This window comes from Lissotriton vulgaris, chromosome 9, assembly GCF_964263255.1.
Source record: "Lissotriton vulgaris chromosome 9, aLisVul1.2, whole genome shotgun sequence".
Taxonomy (NCBI): domain Eukaryota; kingdom Metazoa; phylum Chordata; class Amphibia; order Caudata; family Salamandridae; genus Lissotriton; species Lissotriton vulgaris.
The window spans coordinates 783,711,334-783,734,174 of NC_141697.1; the positions used below are offsets into that span (position 1 = coordinate 783,711,334).

Below are 22,841 nucleotides of genomic sequence, written 5' to 3' on the forward strand. Positions count from 1 at the left end.
GTCTATGGCGGTAATACCAGACGTGCTAAAACAGATTCAAAATGAATTCGGTCCAGAGCCCGCTTTAAATCTAGGTATGAAATTACTGAAAGACTTCAAGCAGGTCACGGCTATATTATTAGCCAACGTAAAGGGAGAAGCAGCATCTGTGGCGATTCGCCAGAAGTTGAGGGAAACAGATATAAAAGATCCTGTTGAGCTTGCAAAAATCATAGAAAAATGCTATGAAGAATTAGGTAGAGACAGCTTGGGTGGAAAACCAGTTAAGCCCCAACTGCTCGAAAATCCTGAAAAATTATTTATTAAAAATAATTTAAATACTCCTAAAAAGAGCTGGGATGGAAATAAACAATCCACTCCCAAGGAAAAAGTTTTCCAGTCCAGAGGAAGGTCTCCTCGACGGAGGGAAAGAACTCCGACTCGAGAACGCCAGTCTCCCCAGAGGGAGCCCTCTGAGAAAAGATATAACCTTAGAAATAGGGATAATATAAAAAAACCTGATAGATATCAAAGTATTGATACACGTCCCTCTCGATCTTTTCCACAGAATTCGGAAAGAAGAGGACGGTCAGACCCAGGAGAGCACACCAAGTCCAAAGACAAGGAACCTGCTCAAAATAAGAAATCTCAATTTCAGAAAAAGAAGGTAGCCAGTATTAGAGTAATCAACCATGCCGAGAATACTGAGGACACAGTTGAAAAACGGGGAGTGGGCATTGACAATGTTGGACAGTGCAGCAGAGATCAGTATAGCGCGCAAGAACTTGATGAGTCATCTGGAGACAGTGGACACGAATGAATACATTCAGGTTGAAACTGCCGACGCCAGGCTTAGCGAGCCCCATAAAATATACGAAATAACATTGCGTATAGAGGGTGATAAGACTAGGAAAATTAAGGGTCTATTTTGGGATAAGCTCTCAAAAGGCTATGATATTCTGTTAGCTGAAAAAGATTGGCCCCCGGAGTTTGTCAGGGAGTGCCCTCGTGGCGAAGAGGTAATTATGCCTGCCTTCTCGAATCACATTCCGATTCATAAAAAATATACATATGCAAGGAAATGGGCAGTAGCCCAGGCACCTGCATTGTATAAAAATCACGTAGGATGGGATGAGGATTCACCACCTCACAAAATCCAACTAAAAAGTGAACCAACTGCCCAACGGCAGTATCCCATAAAGCAAGAAGCTAAAAAACAGGTCAGGGAGATCTTAGATCAACTTGAGTACCAGGGGGTGATTGAAACATGCACCTCTCAAATGAACAATCCTTTGTTTCCTGTCTCCAAGCCAGACAATTCATATCGTCTAGTTTTGGACTACAGACACCTTAATACATGTTGCAAAACTTTTGCAGTACAAAACTCGCATAGTGCAGCCCTAATGAATAACATAGTTAGGAAAAAATATAAAACGACATTAGACATTTCTAATGGTTTCTTTTGTCAAAACATTGCACCAGAAAGCAGATACTTGACCGCTTTCTCCGCATTTGGGTCACAGAAAAAATTCTGTCGACTCCCACAGGGGTTCAAGAACAGCCCAGGACTATTCTCAGCTAGGGTAACAGAGTTACTACAAATCTATGATGATGAAGCATTATCTTACGTAGATGACATTTATCTCACAGATGATGACTTGGATACTCACTTGAAAAGAGTGAACACCATTATACTTGGGTTCGCAGCAGAGGGTTACAAATTCAACTTTAAAAAGTCCCGAATTTCCCATCTGACAGTACTATTTTTAGGGTACGAATTATCAAGTGAAGGGAAAAGCCTAGCGGACAACTTCTTAGAGAAGTGCGCTGTACTCCAAGCTCCAAAAACGCTGAAGAATTTACAATCAATACTAGGTTTTCTGAATTTCGGAAGAACTTACATTCTAAATTACGCAGAGAGGGTTAAACCTCTCTACGAACTAATAAAACCTGATTTAAAACAAATCAATTGGACTCAAAAACACACAGAAATTTTGAGATCACTGCAAACAGACATGTTAGCAAAAACAAAATTAGATACACGTGACAACACGATCGATCTGGTAATCCGAGTCATCCCAGGAAGATGCGGATTCACGTACCTAACCTCTAATGAGGGAGAAAAGGTACCAATTTCAATAAAATCTCACTTGTACACACAAGCAGAAAAAACATTCAGTCGCACAGAAAGAACTGTGAACGCAGTGCAAATCGCATTAGCAAATGAAAGAGAACTAGCAAACGGCAAAAGGATTAACATCCTCACAGCGGAATCCGCCTTCGAAGCGCTATTCAGCCCAGGAAACCTGCCTACAGTGTCACTGAATCCAAAATGGATACAGTGCATAGATTCTCTAGGAGCGGAAGACGTGAAATACTATTTCGCCCCGCAATACGAAGAACTGAATGATTTAGAATATGAAGAAGAATATCCTCTGCCAATCGAAATCCTGCCTCTCCCACAAAACGCATGTATAATCTATACAGATAGCTTTGTACAGCATTTTAATGTAGAGAGTAAATCCTACAATGCAGCATGTGCGATTATTAAAGGTCGTTGGCTGTGCGGTAAATTCAGACCGAAAGTAACAAAAACTGAATCAGTAAAGTACTGTTCGGTTCAAAGAACTGAAATCAGATCTTTAAAGATGGCGCTCGAAAATGCAGAACGCGAATTCCCCACACTAATCGTGTGCGATTCTCATTTTTGCGTCAACTCTTACAACAATAAGCTGCAGACTTGGATCGAAAACGACTACAAAGATGACACAGGTGCCACAATAAAGCATAAATTGCTTTGGGAACAAGTAGCTCTTTTACACAAAGAACTACAAAAGACTCACGTGATTCACGCACAGAGTCTTCAACGTGATGGCGTTCACGTTGCAGGGAATTCATTGGCTAATACAGCCACCGCGGAAGCAACTAACCCGGCTTCCGTAGCCACAAAAAAGCGTACAGATAAGTACATAGACGGGGAAACCATGCTGGCAGTAAGAACGACCGTAAAAGGCGACTGTGCAGCACTACCCGTAAACTATCCACTCAATTATGCATACATAATCGATGCAAACTCCGTTCCTTTTGCTCGAATCCCTGGAGTGGGGGATAGAGTAATTCCAAACAGGAGCAGGAGGGGCTTCCTCTTACTGGAAGCACACATGGGGTTGGGTCTGAAACACCAAACAATCAAAGCCTCTCTGAAAGAATTGCAATCAGAGTACTGGTGGCCAGGAATGAGTATAGATATTCAATGTTTTGCTCAAAATTGTGAAGACTGCAACAGAGATCGCAGTAATGAACAGGCCAGTGTAGTTTCAGGATCCCTTCTAGACAGCATAAGGCGGTCTATCTGCGCAATCAAAGAAGAGAAGCGCGTCCCAGTGTACAACGTTTAAGACGAAAAGCACTTAAAAAATTAGGCCACCAGCACTCGGCTGACGCCTAGAACTGTTATAAAAAGATTAGCGAGTCCATATCGGCATATACGCAATTACCACGTTCCATTCTGACCAGGGTCCTGCTTTCAGCTCTCGAGCCTATAAGGAGGCCATGGCTAGCATGGGAATTGGGTTGTGGTATTCTTGTCAGTCATACAATAGTGTGATAGAAAGAAAAAACCGGGGCATAAAGCAATCTATAACAGCGAAGGTATTAGGTTCAGGCGCTGGGTGGGTCAAACATTTAATAAGTGTCCAGACTAGTCTTAACAACATGCCAAGAAATTCTCTGAAAGGTTTCAGCCCATACGAACTATTGTTCGGAATTAGAATGAACGTTCAGGACCTCGATAGTCAGATGTCAGTGGTACAAGAAGAAACAACGCACTTTGAAGTAAAAGACCGTTTGGCTGTTTTACAGGAACTGAATGAAACAAGAAAATCATTAAGCAACATAAAGTTAAAGCAACAGCCAAGTACCACTGACGAGGCACCACCCGCAACAGCCCCAGCAAGGCCTGTCTGGATTCCAAAGATTGGGGATCTAGTCAGAGAAAAGATCGCGGTGAAGAAGGAATTTGGGCCTTCTTACAGAAAAGCAGTACCTGTCTTGGCAGTCACCGGAACAAGATCAGTTGTGCTACCGCCCCTTGCTGGTAAAAAGGAGAACAGAATCGTGTCCATCGATCTGGTAAAACCACAAGCATGTGGCCTATAATCAACAGTAGGCCCAGTGGACTCCCAAGAAACAACAGAATACCCAAACTTGCAACAATCCAAGAGGTTCAAACTGAAAGACTAATCACATTCGATCAGCCTGCAGTGCACAATGAAGGACTATGCAATAATGCCATGGAACTCGTGCCTCTTGAAACACAGATTGAAACAGTTCGTCAAGAAACAACACCAGTCTACAATGATGTGGCATCAGAAAGTGCTACCGAGAGACAGATTGAAAGAACAATCCCATCAATTGACAGAACTGCCTCTGGTTATTTCATCAACTTCGACAACTTCTCTGAAGATTTAAACGACCCCGAAGTGATGCCAGAAACAAAAAAGTATTCTAAAGAAAATACAACAGGACTCCTTCAACAAATCAAAGAACTATATCTGGATTCACCGTTGATTGAGCATTGGATTATCACAGGGGTATTCATACTCCTACTCTGCCTAATTTTAGTTTTAATTTTAGGGAAGTTCATTACAATTGAATGGACACAGCAAGTCAGAACATCAACCTAGTCCTGAAACCACACAGATCATCCCACGTGAAGAAAAGAGAACTGTCAACAGTAAATGTCACAGCAATTCCAATACCTGGTGGGGTAGTATGGGAGAAAACAGACTATGAGATCTATGGTCCGGTCGAAATCCTGAAGTATCCTCATCAACTCAAGGTTTCCTTAAGTGACTTTGTTACACCTAGTACATTCTCTGATGATTGGGACTTTAACAGTATTAATGACATGATGTCGGATTTAGTAATGTCAGCTAGATTCACAGATCATGATTATTTACAGGGTTCATCTAGTTATGAGCAGTTATTCTGTTACACCCACTATGGGGATCATTACTTGCATAAATCTGCACAGCCTAGAAATGTTTTTATGTATAATCAATGGGAACATTGTGCTACACCACCTAAAAGCAGTTCTAGAGCATTTTTTGAGAAATTCAAATACTTTTCAGGTTTTAACACCAGTGATGCAGAAACGTTTTATTTCAAACTGTTAGAAAAAACAGGCATGAAAACAATGCTGACAAATTCTAAATTGATATATTCAGAAGCATTTTATGACAAAATGATGACATTTGGTTTTGATTATTGGAAAAATAATATTGAAACGAAAACAATTTGGGGTACAAAAGATTGGCAGGTGCAAGGCATAGAAGCACTATTTAGAACCTGCATGATACCAGAACAAATGTTATTTTTAAATGACACAGTACACCAAACATCTTGTCTTGGCCTAGCTAAGAACAAAGACCTTAGAACACCGTCTATACCAAAGCCAATAGCTGAGAATGCAACTGCAGATAATGAGTTAGACGTGTCACACATTTTACATTTCAACAGAACACATCCTGATTGGAAAAAGTGGTTAATCTGGCCTACAGACACAAATAGCTGTCAAGATAGATTCCTGAATAAAACACAGGGTTTAAAAATGACCAGATTAGACTCAAGATATTCCCAGAGACAACATCCAGGAATAATAACAACATACAGTGTAGGGAAACTCTGCCTAGAATGGCTAACTACATCCACACTGGCTGAAATTAAGCAACACTTGTCTTTACTAAAAGATGGTGCTGATTTGCGCGATTTCATTCTTGGACCACGCAAACAGCGTCAAAAGCGTTTCATAGCGACCAGCATCTATGCTGCTTACAACGAGGCTTGGAAAGTAAAGCAAATTGAAACTGCTGAAAAAATACGAGAAATTGATCGTATTAATTTGGAAAAAACACTTTCTGTGGTAGACAATGGGTTAATGACTCTGTCTTCCAGAATATATTCTTTGGACAATATTGTATCCTCTGCCTTTGATGTGATAGACAGAGATTTGCTAATGTTACAACATGGCCAATCTCAATTACGCTCTATTATAGAACTAGGCTGGACGCTGCAAAATCTTCGTTCAGGCTATGTGCCTTGGCGTCTGATAAACACAACGTCATTATTTTCCATTTTTAACCTTACTGATAAACAGATCAGTTTGGCACAGAAAGGAGCAGACTATACAATCTTGAGCATCGAGAAACTCGAGCGATTACCATTGACAATGTCAGAGAGCCCTGTCATTGAATGGATAATACACGGAATTATCACAATTCCGATTACAACTTTCCGATTTCATAAGTGCCTTGAGTACATACCTGCTGGCCAATATGAACAATTGGGTAAAGGATACTTAAAATCCGAATGGAAATTACCATACACTCATTCTTGCTATAGTGACAGCGACAAAAATGTATTTCTTAGTGGTGACAACTGTAAACACTCACTAAGCGGTATACTTTTGTGTCAGGGTATTAATTTACACGGAGCATGTGATGGAAATTCAAACAACCTTTCATGCCACCAGCTAGTCACACCTGCAACTCAGATAGAGCCCTTCTTTATGCAACTCGCAAACGGGAGTTACATTCTAAGAACGGATCACAGGTGCTGTGGCCTCGCGCCCGGACTAAGTTATCTAGTAGAAGTAACGTCCATGGTCAAATGCTGTATGCAAGCATTGTTCCCGAGCGGGCCTCCAGACATAGTGACTCCCCTCTGGCCTCGTCTGAATCTCTATTCTATACGAATTGATACATTAAGCAAAATGAAATCTGTGCTTTTACAGACAACAGTGCCTATAACGTCATCTAAAGAGACGTATGATCTTCTAGTCGCAAGGACGGCTACTGAGGTCCATGACCTTTTATCAACAAATTGCCCCGTGCATTTCGTACAAATGCTCCACGAGCTCCTTAACATGTCTAGTGCCACGAGCATCCCAGGCATATTTAAGACAGTCTTTACAGGACTGCTAACACCCTTCCAGGCAATTTTGGGAATCTTTCCTAATTTTGTGCACTCCATCTTTGGTGGTATTCCACTATTTTTTGGACTCATCGCAGGGATTCTATTTTTGACCCTCCTGCTTCGATATGGCAAGCCTCGGCTCAGACATAGCTCCCATGGGAATGGAAGAGACAATCCTAGCAATGCGCTACAGGGACAGGATAACTAACGTCCTCGGATTGGCCAGGCTGAGAGATCTAAACATGACCTGGTTCCTTTCATTCAGACCGATATGGCAAAATTGCATTTTACCTGTGCTACGGTGTATGCTTTGCGGCGAGGAATGCGTGTTGGACATCTGTCTTTCACTTCCATCAGCAGTACCAATGGACGTCGATACTTTGCTAAGTCCAATAACGGCTCACGCATTGTGTTGTCCCCAGCGGCTACCAATCCTGATGACGGCATTCGTGGAGACTCCTGTACTACAGCCAAGTGGTAACAGTGGAGCGAGTGACAAAAGCAACATCATCCAGGTACAACGTGCTGTGAGCATTGCTGGTCCTGACTTCGATGACAGCAATCATTCTCACACCTGCCAAGTTACAGCGCTATCTAATTTGGTTGAACTATCACCTGATTTTGTAGACCAATTCTTTGCGAGCCTGTCTGATACGATGTTCTCACCCATAGAGAAACAATAACTTTTGAGAAGCTTTCCGACACACAGCGTTCCTATGAACTCTGGATTCGGCCTTCAGTTTTGATCAACAAAGAACTGCCAGGAGCTTTGGTAAAAATGATTTTTCTTTGAATTGGACAATTTTTCAAATATTGACCCTTTTCTTTTTTGGCACGAACAATTCTTTGCTTAACGTAAAAACTATTCTTAGAGAACAGAAGCTTCACACTTCTATTTCTAAAAACACATCTAGAGACATAACAACATAACACCAGCCTCTAGCACACATGTTATTACAATGCATTTTTATGTGATGACTTATCTCGCATTTCTTCTGTCAGAGATACTTCATGTGTAATTCTTTATGCATAATCGTTCATTGATTTCATGCAATAATTTTTGAATGATTACTATGCTTTAAAAAACGTACAGTACCTAAATTCCATGTATTACAAGTACGCCTATTTCGAATGCATTTATGTATTTTGGGGTGGGCTATGTTACACAATGTTACACATGCATCTAATTGCTTAGTTTTAGTAATTTTGATGGACATGAATTCGTGGAGTGGGTGTCATGTGCTTATCTAGGTTCCTGATCGATACTGTGACCTTATGCCCCTATTCGGCTATAGAGCCCTTTATTCCCTATATTGGCATAACCGTTCAAGTGCGATTTTCTGAAAAGTCATCTCTGGCCTCACACGAGCAGAGCCACAGAGCCACATTCCAGCATGACTCTCTGCTACTTCCTTTGCGACCAATTAGTGCAATGACAGAGCAGCAGTCACTATCTGATATTCCTAGATAACACTCCGAGTTCTTCAACAAGATAAAAACTTAGCAAACCTGGAAATCCCCGCTTGCTATGTTTTGATTAGTAATAGAACTCTAATGAGCAACTGATAGCTGCCACTTCCTAGTGACATCTTTTATTGACGTCTTATGTCCAGCAAACTTGCGTCAAACCCGGCACCTGTCAGGTATAAATATTACCAACGTTGCCTTAAGCAATGCGAAGCTAGCTGCTGTTGAGCGAGAGCTACTGTTGCTGATGCCAGCTGCCTGCATGACCAGTGTTGGTAAAAACTAGCACTCTGTCGCTGCAGCCTGCTATCCTGTGGTGGTGAAGCTACTGATTACCATTATCGCCGCTACAGCGCGAACTGTGGTACAGTACGCTTGAGGAGCCGTGCAGCCGTCCTCTGCGAAGACATCCAGCCCAGCTGCCCGCGGACACTGTCACCCCTCCTTCCTCCCGACGCGCTGAGAGAAGCCGCTGCCTTTCTCGTGCAGAGAAATCCAGTCCCGGCGCTTCCAGTTTACCCTCGCAGGTGACTGGGATATCGAGAGAGACCCCTGAAGGAGATACCAATCCTCCATCATTCTATTCAGAGGTATGGTGTTGACTAAACCCTTAGAAGAGAATTCTTGAAACAAACCTTGGCAAAACCAACTTAACTTAAGCTACTTACTTACTCCCCCTTCTCACGTGTTAGGCTTAGGTCAGGCACACCGGGGTAGGCTTAGTTAGAAGCACCAGTTGAGTATGTTAGCCTAATGTATATATGACTGTATATATGTTTTATTACTTTTAAACCATTGTATGGCTAAGAAACCATATCAATGCTTTTACAGTTCTATTTCGCAATTCTTATCTTACTGTACGTACTTTTTATAATAACAGTTATTGCAATTGTGGCAATACATTTCTCTTGTACGAGAAGAAAGACTGTTCAATAAATGTTAACCTTTATTGATAAACGCCCGTCTCTCTATTCTCTACATATTGTGAAAGTAAACTGCACCAGACTGACTGAGTGAAATCTATGTCTATTGTTTCACACGACCCTAGAGATCGACTCTTGATCTGAGGAGCAAAGTTGTCATGTTGCACGGTTGTTGGAAAACTGAATCCCTTCTTGTCTGTGCCAGGGAAGCTGATCACTTCCTATACAGAGAAGAAAGTTTCCAGTGACCTCTGAGCTAGTTGGTAACACAACCCAATTAAGTTTAGCATAGTCAGTGGAGGCCTGGAATATAGCCAGTTCCACGTCGATACTACTGTTTATGTTATTCCAATGCGCAGGGCCTAGTGGGAAACTAGGAACTACACTACACTATTTAGTGCTAATTCTTTCAACAAATGCACGCACGCACACACACACTCACAGCAAGATTTTTCTGTGGTTTAAACGCTTGCTGCTGACATCTTCAGTTATGTAATAAAGGTCATCAGTTCACATATTGGCAGGACCAACTCACACACATGCTAATTAATGCTAATTCTTTCACACACATGCACACACCCACGCACGCACACACACGCACATTCACAGCAAGATTTTTCTGTGTTGTAAACGCTCGCTGCTGACATCTTCGGTTATGTAATAAAGGTCATCAGTTCACATCCTGGCAGGACCAACTCACACAAGTGCTATTTAGTGCTAATTCTTTCACACACATGCACTCACACACACACACATACACACACACACATTCACATCAAGATTTCTCTGTATTTTAAATGCTCGCTGAATACATCTGCAGTTATGTAATGAAGGTCATCAATTCACATCCTGGCAGGACCAACTCACACTTCCAGCTTTTAAGGTGTATGAATTGAGTTCAGTTACATTGGGTAATAGTAGTTCATTTTCATTGTGTTGTGAGTGCACCTGCTGGCCAAAATAGACTGCCAAGTTAACGCATGCATGCAACACATAGAGCCAGTGGTTTAACGGCTATGGCTAAGGAGGATACATTTATCACTTTGTGTGCAGACTAATTACTGAGATTCATGCGCATCAGCAAAAATGGAGGCCTGCGGGTCGGCAATTCTCATCACATTCTCTGCCTCTCTCGTCATACCATCACTGTAAATTGCCTGGAATGCGGCTCACACAAAGCCTCCCTTTACCTGGAGAATGCTTCTGAGGAGCACGCTGCCCACAGCAGAAAATTATTAACTCACTCTATCTGTCTATTCATCGCACTCACTCTATTGCCAACACTCTATCTATCTATCTGTCTATTGCCCTCCCTCTATCTATCTATCGCACTCACTCTATTGCATCCCCACAGCATCACTCAGCACCACCACAGCATTACTCAGCACCACCACAGCATCACTCAGGGGCACCACATCACAACTATGTGCTACCACAGCATCACTAAAAGCCACAGCATCACTCGCCGCAACCACAACATCACTCAGCGCCAACACAGCATCAATCTGTGCAACCATTCAACAACAACTGGTTCAAATATGTTCTCTCAATGTTTCAAGCTTTATCACAAATGTCACAAAAAAATGTTAATATTTCACTTCTGTTCTTGGATTTTAGTCACAATAAAATACACTGAACATAATCTTCGCAAAAGTTATTTACCAAAGTTCAAGCTACTGCCATTATAAATTACAATAACTTTTATTTAAGTATTAATTATTAAAAATAAATTAAAGCCATTGTTATTTGTAATATCAATACATCTAAGTCACGTTAAAACAATACATATTGCATTAAAGTTAAAACTATTGGCATTGTAAACGACAAAGCTATTAATTTTCCTATTTTCAAAACCAACACATAAATAACAAATTTGTCATTTACAATACCAATAGCTCAAACATTCCTAATGCAAGACCTATTGCATTGCAAATGCTTGTTTCATATCCCTGTTGTCTTTCTTTTTCCTTAACTTTCAATATTTCTCTTCTTTTTCCCCCCATCCTTCTTTACCTCTTTTGCATTGGGTCAAAGTCTGATGATGAAAATTAAGTCTTAGTGACTAAATATGTGTGAGGTGTCATATCTTTCCTTATTACCATTTGCCTCGCACACTTTATGGCTTTCCATGCTGCCATACATAACAGATCCTCCAGAATAGCTAGGCCCAATGCTACTTTTTTCCAGTTTTCTACCCCAATGATCTCTTTAGCTCTATGAGTATTAACAAGGACTAGCTAGGACGTCAGATCACTTTTTATGACTTGTCAGTTTAGCCCCATAGGTAGACATTTTCAAACTAAAATTATAAATTTTCCTGAATGCTAGGCTATTTTCGAAGACCTTAACGGGGATCTAGAGCTCAATTTATTAAGTGCTGGTCAGTCCTGAAAACCTTTCTATTTATCAGTCAAATTTTTGTTGCAGTGTCCGTCCAAGCATAAACTCTGCAAGTGTTCTAGGTAATGGTACCTTTTATATTAGATTAAAGATCAAAAATTGAGTAAAACCATATCACTTCATGTGACCAAAAGATATTATTGCACTCTTATGAGCTTAAAGCAGCGTTATCAAATGTGGTCGAAGTGGTAAGTCGAAGCTAGATTTTCAAGATTACTACTGTCTTTGCAAATAAGTTCCATTGAGATTCATTGTATGTAAATATATCCTATGCAGTTATCCTGAAAATCTGGGACAGATCCTGTTCACCTGTTTATCATCCCTGTCTTAAAGACATACAGGTCATTGTCTAGTACAGAATTCATAGTATGCATCCCTGCTCACTTTAATTTTCTCATGCCACGCCTGTCCACTAAGCTTGTGATACAAATTGTGAAACCCTTACTTTATACCCCTGTGTCCATAAACTAAACACAAGATACAAATCGTACTGCATGTACTTATTTATTTGTTTTGTAAAGTGCCACCTTATGATGTGTGAACAGCAAAACACACAAGATGATGGACGGAATGTTGCACAATGGCAAAACATTCACCCCCAGTCACAGATCTGGGTTTAATCCATTGTAATTTTGCTCACCAACCCACCCCAGTTCAGAAATGGCCATATGCAAATCAGTCTTGACCCTGTGCCTCATGGGAACAGTCCAGCCTGAACTGCCAAGCCATGTCTTTCCTGGACCGGAATCAAGCATCCTAGGACCAGTTTCTGGCTATCAGCCGTCTTCAGCCAGGATAGCTTGACTCCAGTGGCCTAGTGAGCACGGGACCCATGTCTGGGCATACCCTTCCCACATAGGGTGAACAGCAAAACACACAAGATGATGGATGGAATGTTGTACAATGGCAAAACGTTCACCCCCAGTCACAGATCTGGGTTTAATCCATCTTTATTTTGCTCACCAACCCACCCCAGTTCAGACTTGGCCATATGCAAATCAGTCTTAACCCTGTGCCTCATGGGAACCGTCCAGCCTGAACTGCCAAGCCATGTCTTTCCTGGACCGGAATCAAGCATCCTAGGACCGGTTTCTGGCTATCAGCCGTCTTCAGCCAGGATAGCTTGACTCCAGTGGCCTAGTGAGCACGGGACCCACGTCTGAGCATACCCTTCCCACATAGGGTGAACAGAAAAACATACAGGATGATGGACGGAATGTTGCACACTGGCAAAGCATTCACCCCCAGTCACAGATCGGGGTTTAATCCATCGTTATTTTGCTCATCAACCCACCCCAGTTCAGACATGGCCATATGCAAATCAGTCTTGACCCTGTGCCTCATGTGAACAGTCCACCCTGAACTGCCAATCAAGCTATCCTGGCTGATGATGGCTGATAGCCAGAAACTGGTCCTAAGATGCTTGATTTCGGTCCAGGGAAGACATGGCTTGGCAGTTCGGGCAGTTCAATTGTTGTTTTTACCTTATGATGTGTAGCCACTCGTATTACAAAAACAATGTTTGCCACTGCCTACAGTTAGCACATTGTAAAAATAGTGCCTTGTTTACAAACTGTTTCAACTTATACGAAGCAAACAATGCAAATACGGTAGTGTTTTTAGATTGCTCTACCTACTTTAAGCATGTTGCACAGATGAGATGAGTAAGTGTTAACGTAAGTGTGCCTATACAAAGTACATATTGAAAACAATGTCTGTCCTCAACAACCATCTAACAAACAGTGCAGTGCTTGCAGTGCATTTGCGTGTCTGCACTAGTCTACAAATCACATGTTACACAAAAAGCAGTGGCTGTAGATTGTCTATATGCCTACACTAAACACATGTACAAACAGTGCAGCGTTTGCAGTGTGCCTAGCCCAGAGGTGTCAGTTTGTTGGCGCAGTTGATAGATAACATGTTTATTATTACCCAAAGCAGTGGTACTCATTTTATTTACATTAGAAGAAATAAAAGTTTAATGGACCTGTGGGATTCTACACAACTGGGGTCGAAGGGCTGGGATGCTTGTGAGTATGTATGGATATTTTTAAAACAGAGTTAAAGTGCTGTTAATGTTATGAAATAAAACTGAAACCCAAACCATAATTCTCACAGCTCAATGAAAATCACAATTCGTCCCCGCAGATAGACTGTTAATTAAATCACAATGTTTATTAAGGCTAATTCCAGCAGGGGGCAATGATCTGCTTGAATGTCTGGGTACATTCATGCCAAGGGTTGGGTTTAAACCCCCAAAAAATACAGTCACTGCGAAACTAGATTTAGGTAAAAGGTAAATTGAACTGGTGTGTTTAACCCCTTCGCTGCGGGGGTTAATCCCCCGCTGTGCTGGGGGGAGGGGGTCGCGCACAGCGCCCCATTTTCATGACATTTTGCTCCTGTGCTCATGACTAGCTCAGCTCCTCATAGGTGTATTGCCTCCCGTGGAACGCTCAGCAGAGCGGGGGAATTCTCCCCGCACCTAAGCGTTCCACGGGCCATGACGAGCTGAGCTTGTCATGAGCACCGGAGCGCCGTGGCTCATGACGAGCTCAACTCGTCATGAGCATCCAAGAGGTTAAACTAGCTACAATCCAAAGCCTAAAAATATGTGTAAATGAACAACTTAAGGTCATTGTTAGACCATTCTTGGTTTGGTTTTCCCCCTAACTTTGTGCTCTCAGACCTCCTCTTTTGCTGACCTCGTTTTTGCTAGCTTTAGGACTCTGCTTGCTTTACCAGTGCTAAAGTGTGTGTGCTCTCTCCTTAGAACATGGTATAATTTGCTTATACCCAATTGCCATATTTCAAGTCCATAGTAAAGAGGCACTACCTGTGCCCAGGGCCAGTAAATTAAATACTACTAGTGGGTCTGCAGCACTGCTTGCACCACCCACCTATGTAGCACTTTAAACATGTCTCAGGTCTGCCATTGCAGCCTGTGTGTGCAGTTTTTAAACTGGCATTATGACCTGGCAAAATAAGCCACTTTCCAGATCCAAACCTTCCTTTTTAATACATATAAGTCACCCCTAGGGTAGGCCCAGGACAGCCCAGAGGGCTGGGAGCAATGTATTTTTAAAGTAGGGCATGTACTTTCAAGTTTTACATTTTTTGGTAATGGAACACACTTACATTCCTTTTTCACTACTCCAATGCGTACCTCTCCGGTAGGATAACATTGGAGTTACCATATTACATTTAATAAGCTGTGACTTCCAAATGAGAGCAGGTAACTCATTCATGTTTAGTGTCTTTACGATGGGAATGAAAAATCCTAACTTATGGGAAAGTCGGATTTTAAATTACAATGTTGAAAATACCACTTTTAGAAAATTGCCATTTTACTGCATAAGCCATGTGGTGCCTGCAGCCTGTCTCTTTTTCACATGACTGAGTGTAGTTATCAGGTACGCTTTCTGTATTCCTCCTAGACAGCCACACACAATAGGGAGCTTTGGTGTGTCTGGATGGGCCATCACTGGCAGGATGAGAGGGAGGTACTGAGCACAGCCCCACTTACACCTGAATATGCTGTGCCCTGCCTTCACACAAAGGGCTGCATAACCCTATATTTAGTCTGGAGCCATGGCAGGGAAAGGAGGTACAATTCTAAGGAATGGGTCTAGAAGCTTCTCCCATCTTCAGAGGAAGGGCACCAGATATATATATATATATATTGGACCCCAGACACCAACTCCTCAGTACACGTCTTTACCTGTGGCTACTCAGCCAGAAAGAAGGCTCTCTTGCCTGGGTGAGAAGGACTGGACCTGCCTCTGTTGCGCCTAGGACCCCAGAGTAACTCCAAAGGCTAATTTGCTGGCCTCCTGACTTGAGCCTCAGGGACAGAAGTCTCCAACAACCTTGACCCCAGTATATGGACTCTGTCATCTGTGAGTCCACCCTGCCAAGTGGTGCCACACCATACCTGGACCTTTGCAAGTGGGCCTAAGAAGCTTTGCTAGCCTCTGTGGATCCAGCATAACTGATGGATCTCTTTTCTAATGCACAGTCCAACCCTGAGCAGAACCAACTCCTTGCTGCTGTGTGGATCGGTACTGCCACAAAGACCTGCATCGCAGCCCTTCCCCCCATTGGAATCGCCACTGTGCAATACATCCTCAGCGCAGGCCCTCGCATCCCTCATCAACGCAGCCTCAACGGTGGACTCCACATCACAGCCTTGCAGCTCCTCAGAACCAATGCATCACCCCAACTGCGCGATGCATCCTCGACGCCAGAGTTTGCATCGTACGCCCATGTCGATGGGATCGTAAATGATGATGCAGGACTTGCCACATCTCGGAACTGACGAATAACTTCAGCTGCGCAACGCATCTTTGACATGGTTCCTTGCAACGCCCTGCAAACCGGTATTTAAGTTCTTTGTTCAGCTGGCCTTCAGGGTCCTTGTAGCTGGCCTGCACTACATTGCAGTCAGCCTGAACGTGTGACTTTGTCCCAGTACAGTGTGACCCGCTATCCATAGTTGGTGATTTGTGCTTTTGGGCACTATTTTCACTTGAAATCATTAAACATGCATATCTCCAGTTTTACTGATTGGATTTTTGTTGTTGTGATTTATTTATTCACAAATAATCCTAATTTTCTATCTTGTTGTGGGATCCTTTTGGTGTGGTGTTTTCACTTTATTATTGTTTGAAGTGTTGCACAAATACTTTACATATTGCCTCTAAGTAAATCCTGACTGCTCTGTGCCAAGATACTAGTGTTAAGCGCAAGTTAATTTAGGGTTGTCTTGTGCCTCACCCTGGCAAGGATTGTCGTTGCTGCCTGACCAGGGCTCACACCCCAGTCAACCAACAGCCCAATCTCTCACGGTAATAATTTTACCGGAACTTCCACCCTGTCCTTTATTCTTTGCAACATTATTTGCAACATCATACATTATACATTATTTCAGATATACAATATCATGTAATATAAACTTCAACAAAATTAATACACGCAGATTCCACATGTTTAGAATCCCACTTTAAATTCCAAAAACTAGTAAGCTAAAATACAGGACTGAAATTACAATCATTAAGTGGCATATAAGGAGTATTTATTATCCTAGGATAAAAAGTCAGGAGCATAGCCATAAACATATGAATTATGCGCTCAATGTCAGATACTTTCATGAAATACCAATTTATTCCGACATAAAGAAACAATATTTTTAATTCTTGCTCTGCTCCAGCCATTTTTATGCTCTCACTGAACTTTTCACTAAGGTGCTGATTTAGAGTTTGGCAGACATGGTGCTCCATTACAAAACATAAAGCAGTATCATGTTCGCCAAAAACCCTGGGTTTGCCCTCCTCATTTAGAGATAGGGGGACCTTAAGCTTTTCCCTCAACAGAGCCCCTGTTGGCTCTATTGACGGAAAGCTTCCTCCGATGGCCCAATGGAGATGGGGCTGTCAAAAGAACAACATTCCACCGCCCTTTATAGTCTAGATGTTGTAGTGTCCTTTTTTTACAGCCCACCAGTGCTGGGTAAAAAGTGACTGTGAGGTATATTTGAAAATAATGACGTCAACAATCTGGAAGAAAAACTACAAAAGTATAGGAATCATTAGTTTCTTGTTTTTCAGAAAGAAACTCCACTTTGGAAGTTTGTTTGAAAAAAAAAATTGGAAAATTATGTCGAATGAGCATCAAAACTGACGGCAGCCTTCCACCAAATATTTGTCCCTTGAAAAGAACTGCTGTAATGGTGATGCCTTTTAATGTACATAGATGATTGCTGGGCTGGGAGGCATCTCTAAATTTGGTGGATGGTACTCCTTCATGGTGGTGGAGGTAATGTCCTCAGCCACCCTGGTGGATGGAGTACCGTCTGCCAAACTCTAAATCAGCCCACAAGTCTCTCATTCACTTCTCATTTTTTATTTTCATGTATAAAAAAATGGACACATTGTGCTGACAGACAGAAAGAAAGGCATAGAATGTCAATAGAATACAGAGCGTGTTCCTATATGACATTATGCTCATACCTCTTCTGACTTCTTTAGCCAGCTGGATGGGCCCAAAGCTGATGAAACATGGCAGGGATCCTTGGGCTGTGACTATCCCCTAGGACCAGGCTTCCGGAATCAAGGGGCCTTCCCTAACAACAGGTATGTAGACATTCTGTTTGACTGCTGTTGTAGCCTGTGAAATGAGCTTGCAGATAGGTATAAGTGGCACATACATGTGTACAAAATCGTGTGCTGTGTACATCCTTTAGGCACATGTGTTTTTTTCCGCTCAAGACTGCTAAGTAGTGTGAAGTAGTGTGGCTCACTGGTTAGAGGCGGCAGACCCGAGAGCAGAGGACGGCCCGGGACCAGGGTTCGATTCCCGGCGTGGCAGGTTTCTGGACCAGGGTCAGCGGACTCGATAATTCTCTCGCCTCGGTGCCCACTCTGAGCAGTGATCACACTCGGCAACTCTGGGCATTAGCTTGCCTCATCTTCACTAACGGCCCCACCAGACCGCCGGGGATGCCTGGTCTCACCCTGGAGATACCCATTAAGGGACCATCTCTCAGGGAAGCCAGGAAGGGTTTCGCAGCGGTCGAAGCGCCTTGGGACCCTACGGGTAAGTAGTGCGCTATATAAATGCCAATACATACATACATACAATACATGCTACATAAGGAGGGTTTGACATCCACTCAAATTATGAACTTTTTATCATGTTGCCCAAGTCTCTACAGTTTCTGAACCTTATGTGAAGCTTCAGTACTCTTTGTAATCTTTTTGAAGTTTGTGAATTTACTTAACTCTGTGATGTTGTTGAATTCTCTGTATAATACATTAAATCACTGTAGAGTTATTGATAAGTATGAAGTTGATGGACTCTGTTGAGATGAAGACTCCTCTGTAATGTGTACAGTCGCTGTGATGTTCTTGAAATCTCTGGAAACTTGTTGTCCTACCTGCCGAAGGGCATTATCTTCCTTGTGCATGAAAGGCTTCAGTTCTAGTTCTAGAGAAGTAGTTTAGTTAGGCGCCGTCACTTCAGTTCATCTTAAGGTTGACCTGGTCCGAATCTTTTCCACAAAACAACGCCAACATTATGCTATGCATTCTTCCATTACGCTGCTTTCAGCATACCACCTTATTTTCTCTGCCTGTTCCCAGCCACAGCTCCTCTGCTGTATTTACCTTCAATGGCATTCCAACTATACTGTACTGCGTTGGCCAATCTCTTCTGTGCCCAGCCCTTGATGCCCAATCTTGTACCCCTTAGTTAGACATTAACTCAGAGTCCCCAGGTGACTGGTGGCGCTCTGTTTGAAACGGTATACAACGTTTACAACGGAATTTTTACAACGCACTACCATTAGAACGCAGGCATTACCACGCATACCATTACAACGCATTGCGCTGGGGGGCGCTCTAGGATAGGGAATAAGTATAATTTTATATTCAACACCTTCCCTAGTGTCCACGGGGACTGGAGTTGGAATATAAAATTATACTTACCACTATCCAGCACCTCTAAGCGCTATGCGTTGTAACGGTATTCGTTGTAAATACCGCGTTGTAAAGGTATGCGTGGTAACAGTATGCGTTGTCACGTCATACATCCGTTTGAACCTATGAATTGATGGGAATATTCCTCATCTTAGTTCCATATATTTCTTTTCAACAATATGACTTACCTGGACCTTAGCTTCTTAAATTTAGCCACTATTGTTTTAATCGCTTCCATTGACATGTTCCCTCATTTCTGCCATGATCATGTTTTTTTCTCAGCTCTTTTAGAATAGGAGTCATATAAATTGACGAAAAATAATGAATTCTACACTAATATGTCACTATAACTTTCCCACTCGATAGTCAGATAGTATAGTATACTTTATCACCATCTTTCTTACAGTGATGTCCAGGTGAACATCTACAACTACAGAGAGATCCGAAAGTCGGCTAACGTGATGGGCATGATCCGCGGGAGTGTCGAGCCCGGTGAGTGTGTTTCTCTCTTTCTCCTGTATATTCAGGAGCTGGATACGAATTTTCACGAAACAATGTCAAGATTTTATAGCTTTCGCGAAACAGAAGGACTTATTTATTGTTGTCGGAAACCTTTAAACTCAAGCACTTATCATCACAGTTTCGCCCTGTGATAATGCAGTAAATTGAAGGCTTATAAATGTTCAACTCAATTTGACTCATTTTATCAACCTCAGAAGTAGTGTTAACCTAAGTCCTAAGGTGATCTGTTGGTTACACGGGGATCTCAAAATAAGTGCTTGACTTGCTAACTTGTCTTACTATAAATTTACAGCTGCCACCTCTTCCTTTTGTATTTGTTTTCACCAGTTTGGACCAATTACTGCAATATGGGGAATTAGAAAAGGGGAATACATTCACTTCTGCATAGAAAAAAATACTGCTATGTGATATCATTATTGTAATGACCCGAACAATACAAAACAAAGCTCTGTTTTTGGGTGACAGACTATTGAATTATTTGAGTGCGCCATCAGTTTACTCCAGCAGACAATTTTTTGAAGACCTGCTTCTCTAGATTGATTGAAATCCTTTTTTTTCAGACCGCTATGTCATGTATGGCAATCATAGAGATAGCTGGGTCCATGGCGCCATCGACCCCAGCAGCGGCACTGCTGTCATGCTGGAAATCACCAGGGTGCTGGGGAAAAAGCTGAAGGAAGGTGAGGAGCTGCTAGTAACCATGTGATGTAGCTGTAGGTGTATAACTTGTGCATCTCGTTTGTCATTTTGAAATTGTAGTTGCTTCTACATACCATAATGACGATTCTCCTGTTAGTATTTTGTATTAAGCCCAGTTCCTGGTTATTTAATTGTCAACATCCATGGAAACATGAAACTAGAAAAGTAAAACAAATTCTCCATAGATTTCATGATTATTTCTAGAGATGAGTATAGAAGGGATTATATTTTTCTATACGTATTATAGTCCCTTTGTGACTGGTTGATTACCAGATACTCCACTTGAGGAGCTGTATATGTTGTGGGTTTTTTAAAATTATTTTGCGATTTTATTTAAAGAATACTGTGGCCCAGTTCTCAAGGCTACTTAATCCATGCCAGACTTTCACATATGAGTTACTTTTTCTTATGAGTTTTAAACTACTTTTCTAATGCATAAACATTTGTTGTGCACTTGTAAATGGATTTACTTACAAGAAAGTTGTATTGCAAGTAAACCTTCTTCTTCTTCTAGAAGACAAAAGTAGAAATGGGTAAAAAGTCTGTTGGGTACAGAGATTCTTAAGTGGTTACTTTCGAGGTCCGCTAAAGTGTCCAATTTAAGATACCGGAACGGGTGATTCCACCCTGGCAGTTGTAACCATGAAGGACATAAGTTAATTGGTTAATGTTGATTTGCTTCAGTGTTCGCTTTCCACCTTTGTCATCATACCCCACAGGAAAATGGCGCCCACGAAGGTCTATTATATTCGGCAGCTGGGGAGCCGAAGAGTTTGGCCTGATTGGTTCCACCGAGTACACTGAGGTAATTTTGGCTCTGCTGCCTTGCTAATCACAAAGTCTAAGCTTTACATACTATGATAGTGTTTTGTCCTATGCAAAAGACAAAACTTCGTTGAATTTGTTTCTGTTAATGGGAAAGTGGGACACTTTGGGCAAACTAGAGCTCAATTTGAGCCGGTTCTTGCGATCCACTAATTTTCGAGGGCCAGCACTTGTTTGATCCCATCAGACTTTGACCTAGGACCTAACAGAGAAAAGACACACGGAGAAAGAGAAAGACTGAAAAACTGTGCCAAAAGCAGAGGCAGGAGCCTACGAGAAGAGTGAGCTAAAGGGACAGGGTGGTGGATTAAACAGAAACGAGGAGGAAATAAGACAATCGAGCCTTGGTATTTTGCACTCCGGACATTGAACTCTTTTGGCCCGGTACTTATTCTTTTTTACAAATTAAGCACTGGCAAATACCTTGTGTTGCTTTTTACATATTTGTCAAATGGTTGAGAAATCAAGGACCTGCAGTATGATGGATTTTGCATTCTAAAACGGGCATTTCTCAGGGTTTACTCTTAGGCAGTGGAGATTGTTGTCTGTCACTCAGGATTCCTTTCTGAAGCTTCAGCTTAGTCCTGTGCATCCATGCTTTCCACAAATTGCCTTTTAATTGTTGCTGCTTGACAGGAATTGGAAATTGTGTTCGGGGTGGTGCGTAGGAAAGGTGGCACTGAGATGACAATAAGGAACTTAAACTCTTCAGCCTGTCTCCATTTGGTGTGCTAACCATTGTTGATGTCACCTCGCAAAAAGGCAACATATAGGGACTGATTCTGAAAGATTGGTGCATTAGTCAGTGTGTCGTACTCTTATAGTACTCATGACTCCTGGAATTCTGGATAACCCAGCAGCACCACAAAGGTAAGTTACAGCAAATTCTTTGTGAATCGGACCTATGCATTCAAACTCTGTGCCTGTTGGTAAAACAAGGCAGCCATAATCACTGTGTAGATGTCTTATGAATAAGAAAGGGCTCAAGGGGGGACCTTGCCAACTATCGCCCAATAAGTCTCATAGATGGTGGGCAGAAATTGGTTGGCAGGGTTCTCTTGGAGAGGATTCTCTTGTGGGCGGATGAAAATAATATTATACCACCCTTCCAGGCGGGCTTTAGGGCTTGCACAAGCACAATAGATCAGGCATTTAGGCGTGTGCTATTACACTGGAAAGTAGTTACTATTGGCAAAGGCGGTCTTTATTTGGCATTTATTGATCTAAAGACCGCCTTTGACCTGGTCCCTCGAGACCGCCTATGGCTGGTCCTGGAAGAGATGGGGATTCCTTCGCCTATTCTGAACCTCTTGGCTCGTATGCATGAAGGAAATTATGCCCATATTAGATGGGGAGCACAGGAGCAAAAAACTGACAAAATCCCTGTGAACAGAGGGGTACGCCAGGGCTGTGTATTGGCTCCTACACTCTTCACGCTATTTGTGAATGGCGTAGTCTCCTTTCTGCTCGAAATCAATGCTGATGCCCCGGTCCTGGTGGGTGATAACGTCCCTGCATTACTCTTTGCGGATGATACGCTTCTAGTATCAAAAACTCCTGCAGGATTGCAGAAGCT

General features: G+C 42.2%; 1 protein-coding gene across 1 annotated transcript in view; it reads left to right on the top strand.

Moving 5' to 3' along the window:
* Positions 1 to 22,841, top strand: part of NAALADL1 (N-acetylated alpha-linked acidic dipeptidase like 1) — a 274,450-nt gene that overhangs the window by 124,123 nt on the left and 127,486 nt on the right. Inside the window, exons 7-10 of the mRNA XM_086938510.1 lie at positions 17,771 to 17,875; positions 19,626 to 19,711; positions 20,302 to 20,421; positions 21,160 to 21,245. Of these exons, the coding sequence (XP_086794636.1) occupies positions 17,771 to 17,875; positions 19,626 to 19,711; positions 20,302 to 20,421; positions 21,160 to 21,245 (397 nt within the window). The remainder of the gene's footprint in view (positions 1 to 17,770; positions 17,876 to 19,625; positions 19,712 to 20,301; positions 20,422 to 21,159; positions 21,246 to 22,841) is intronic.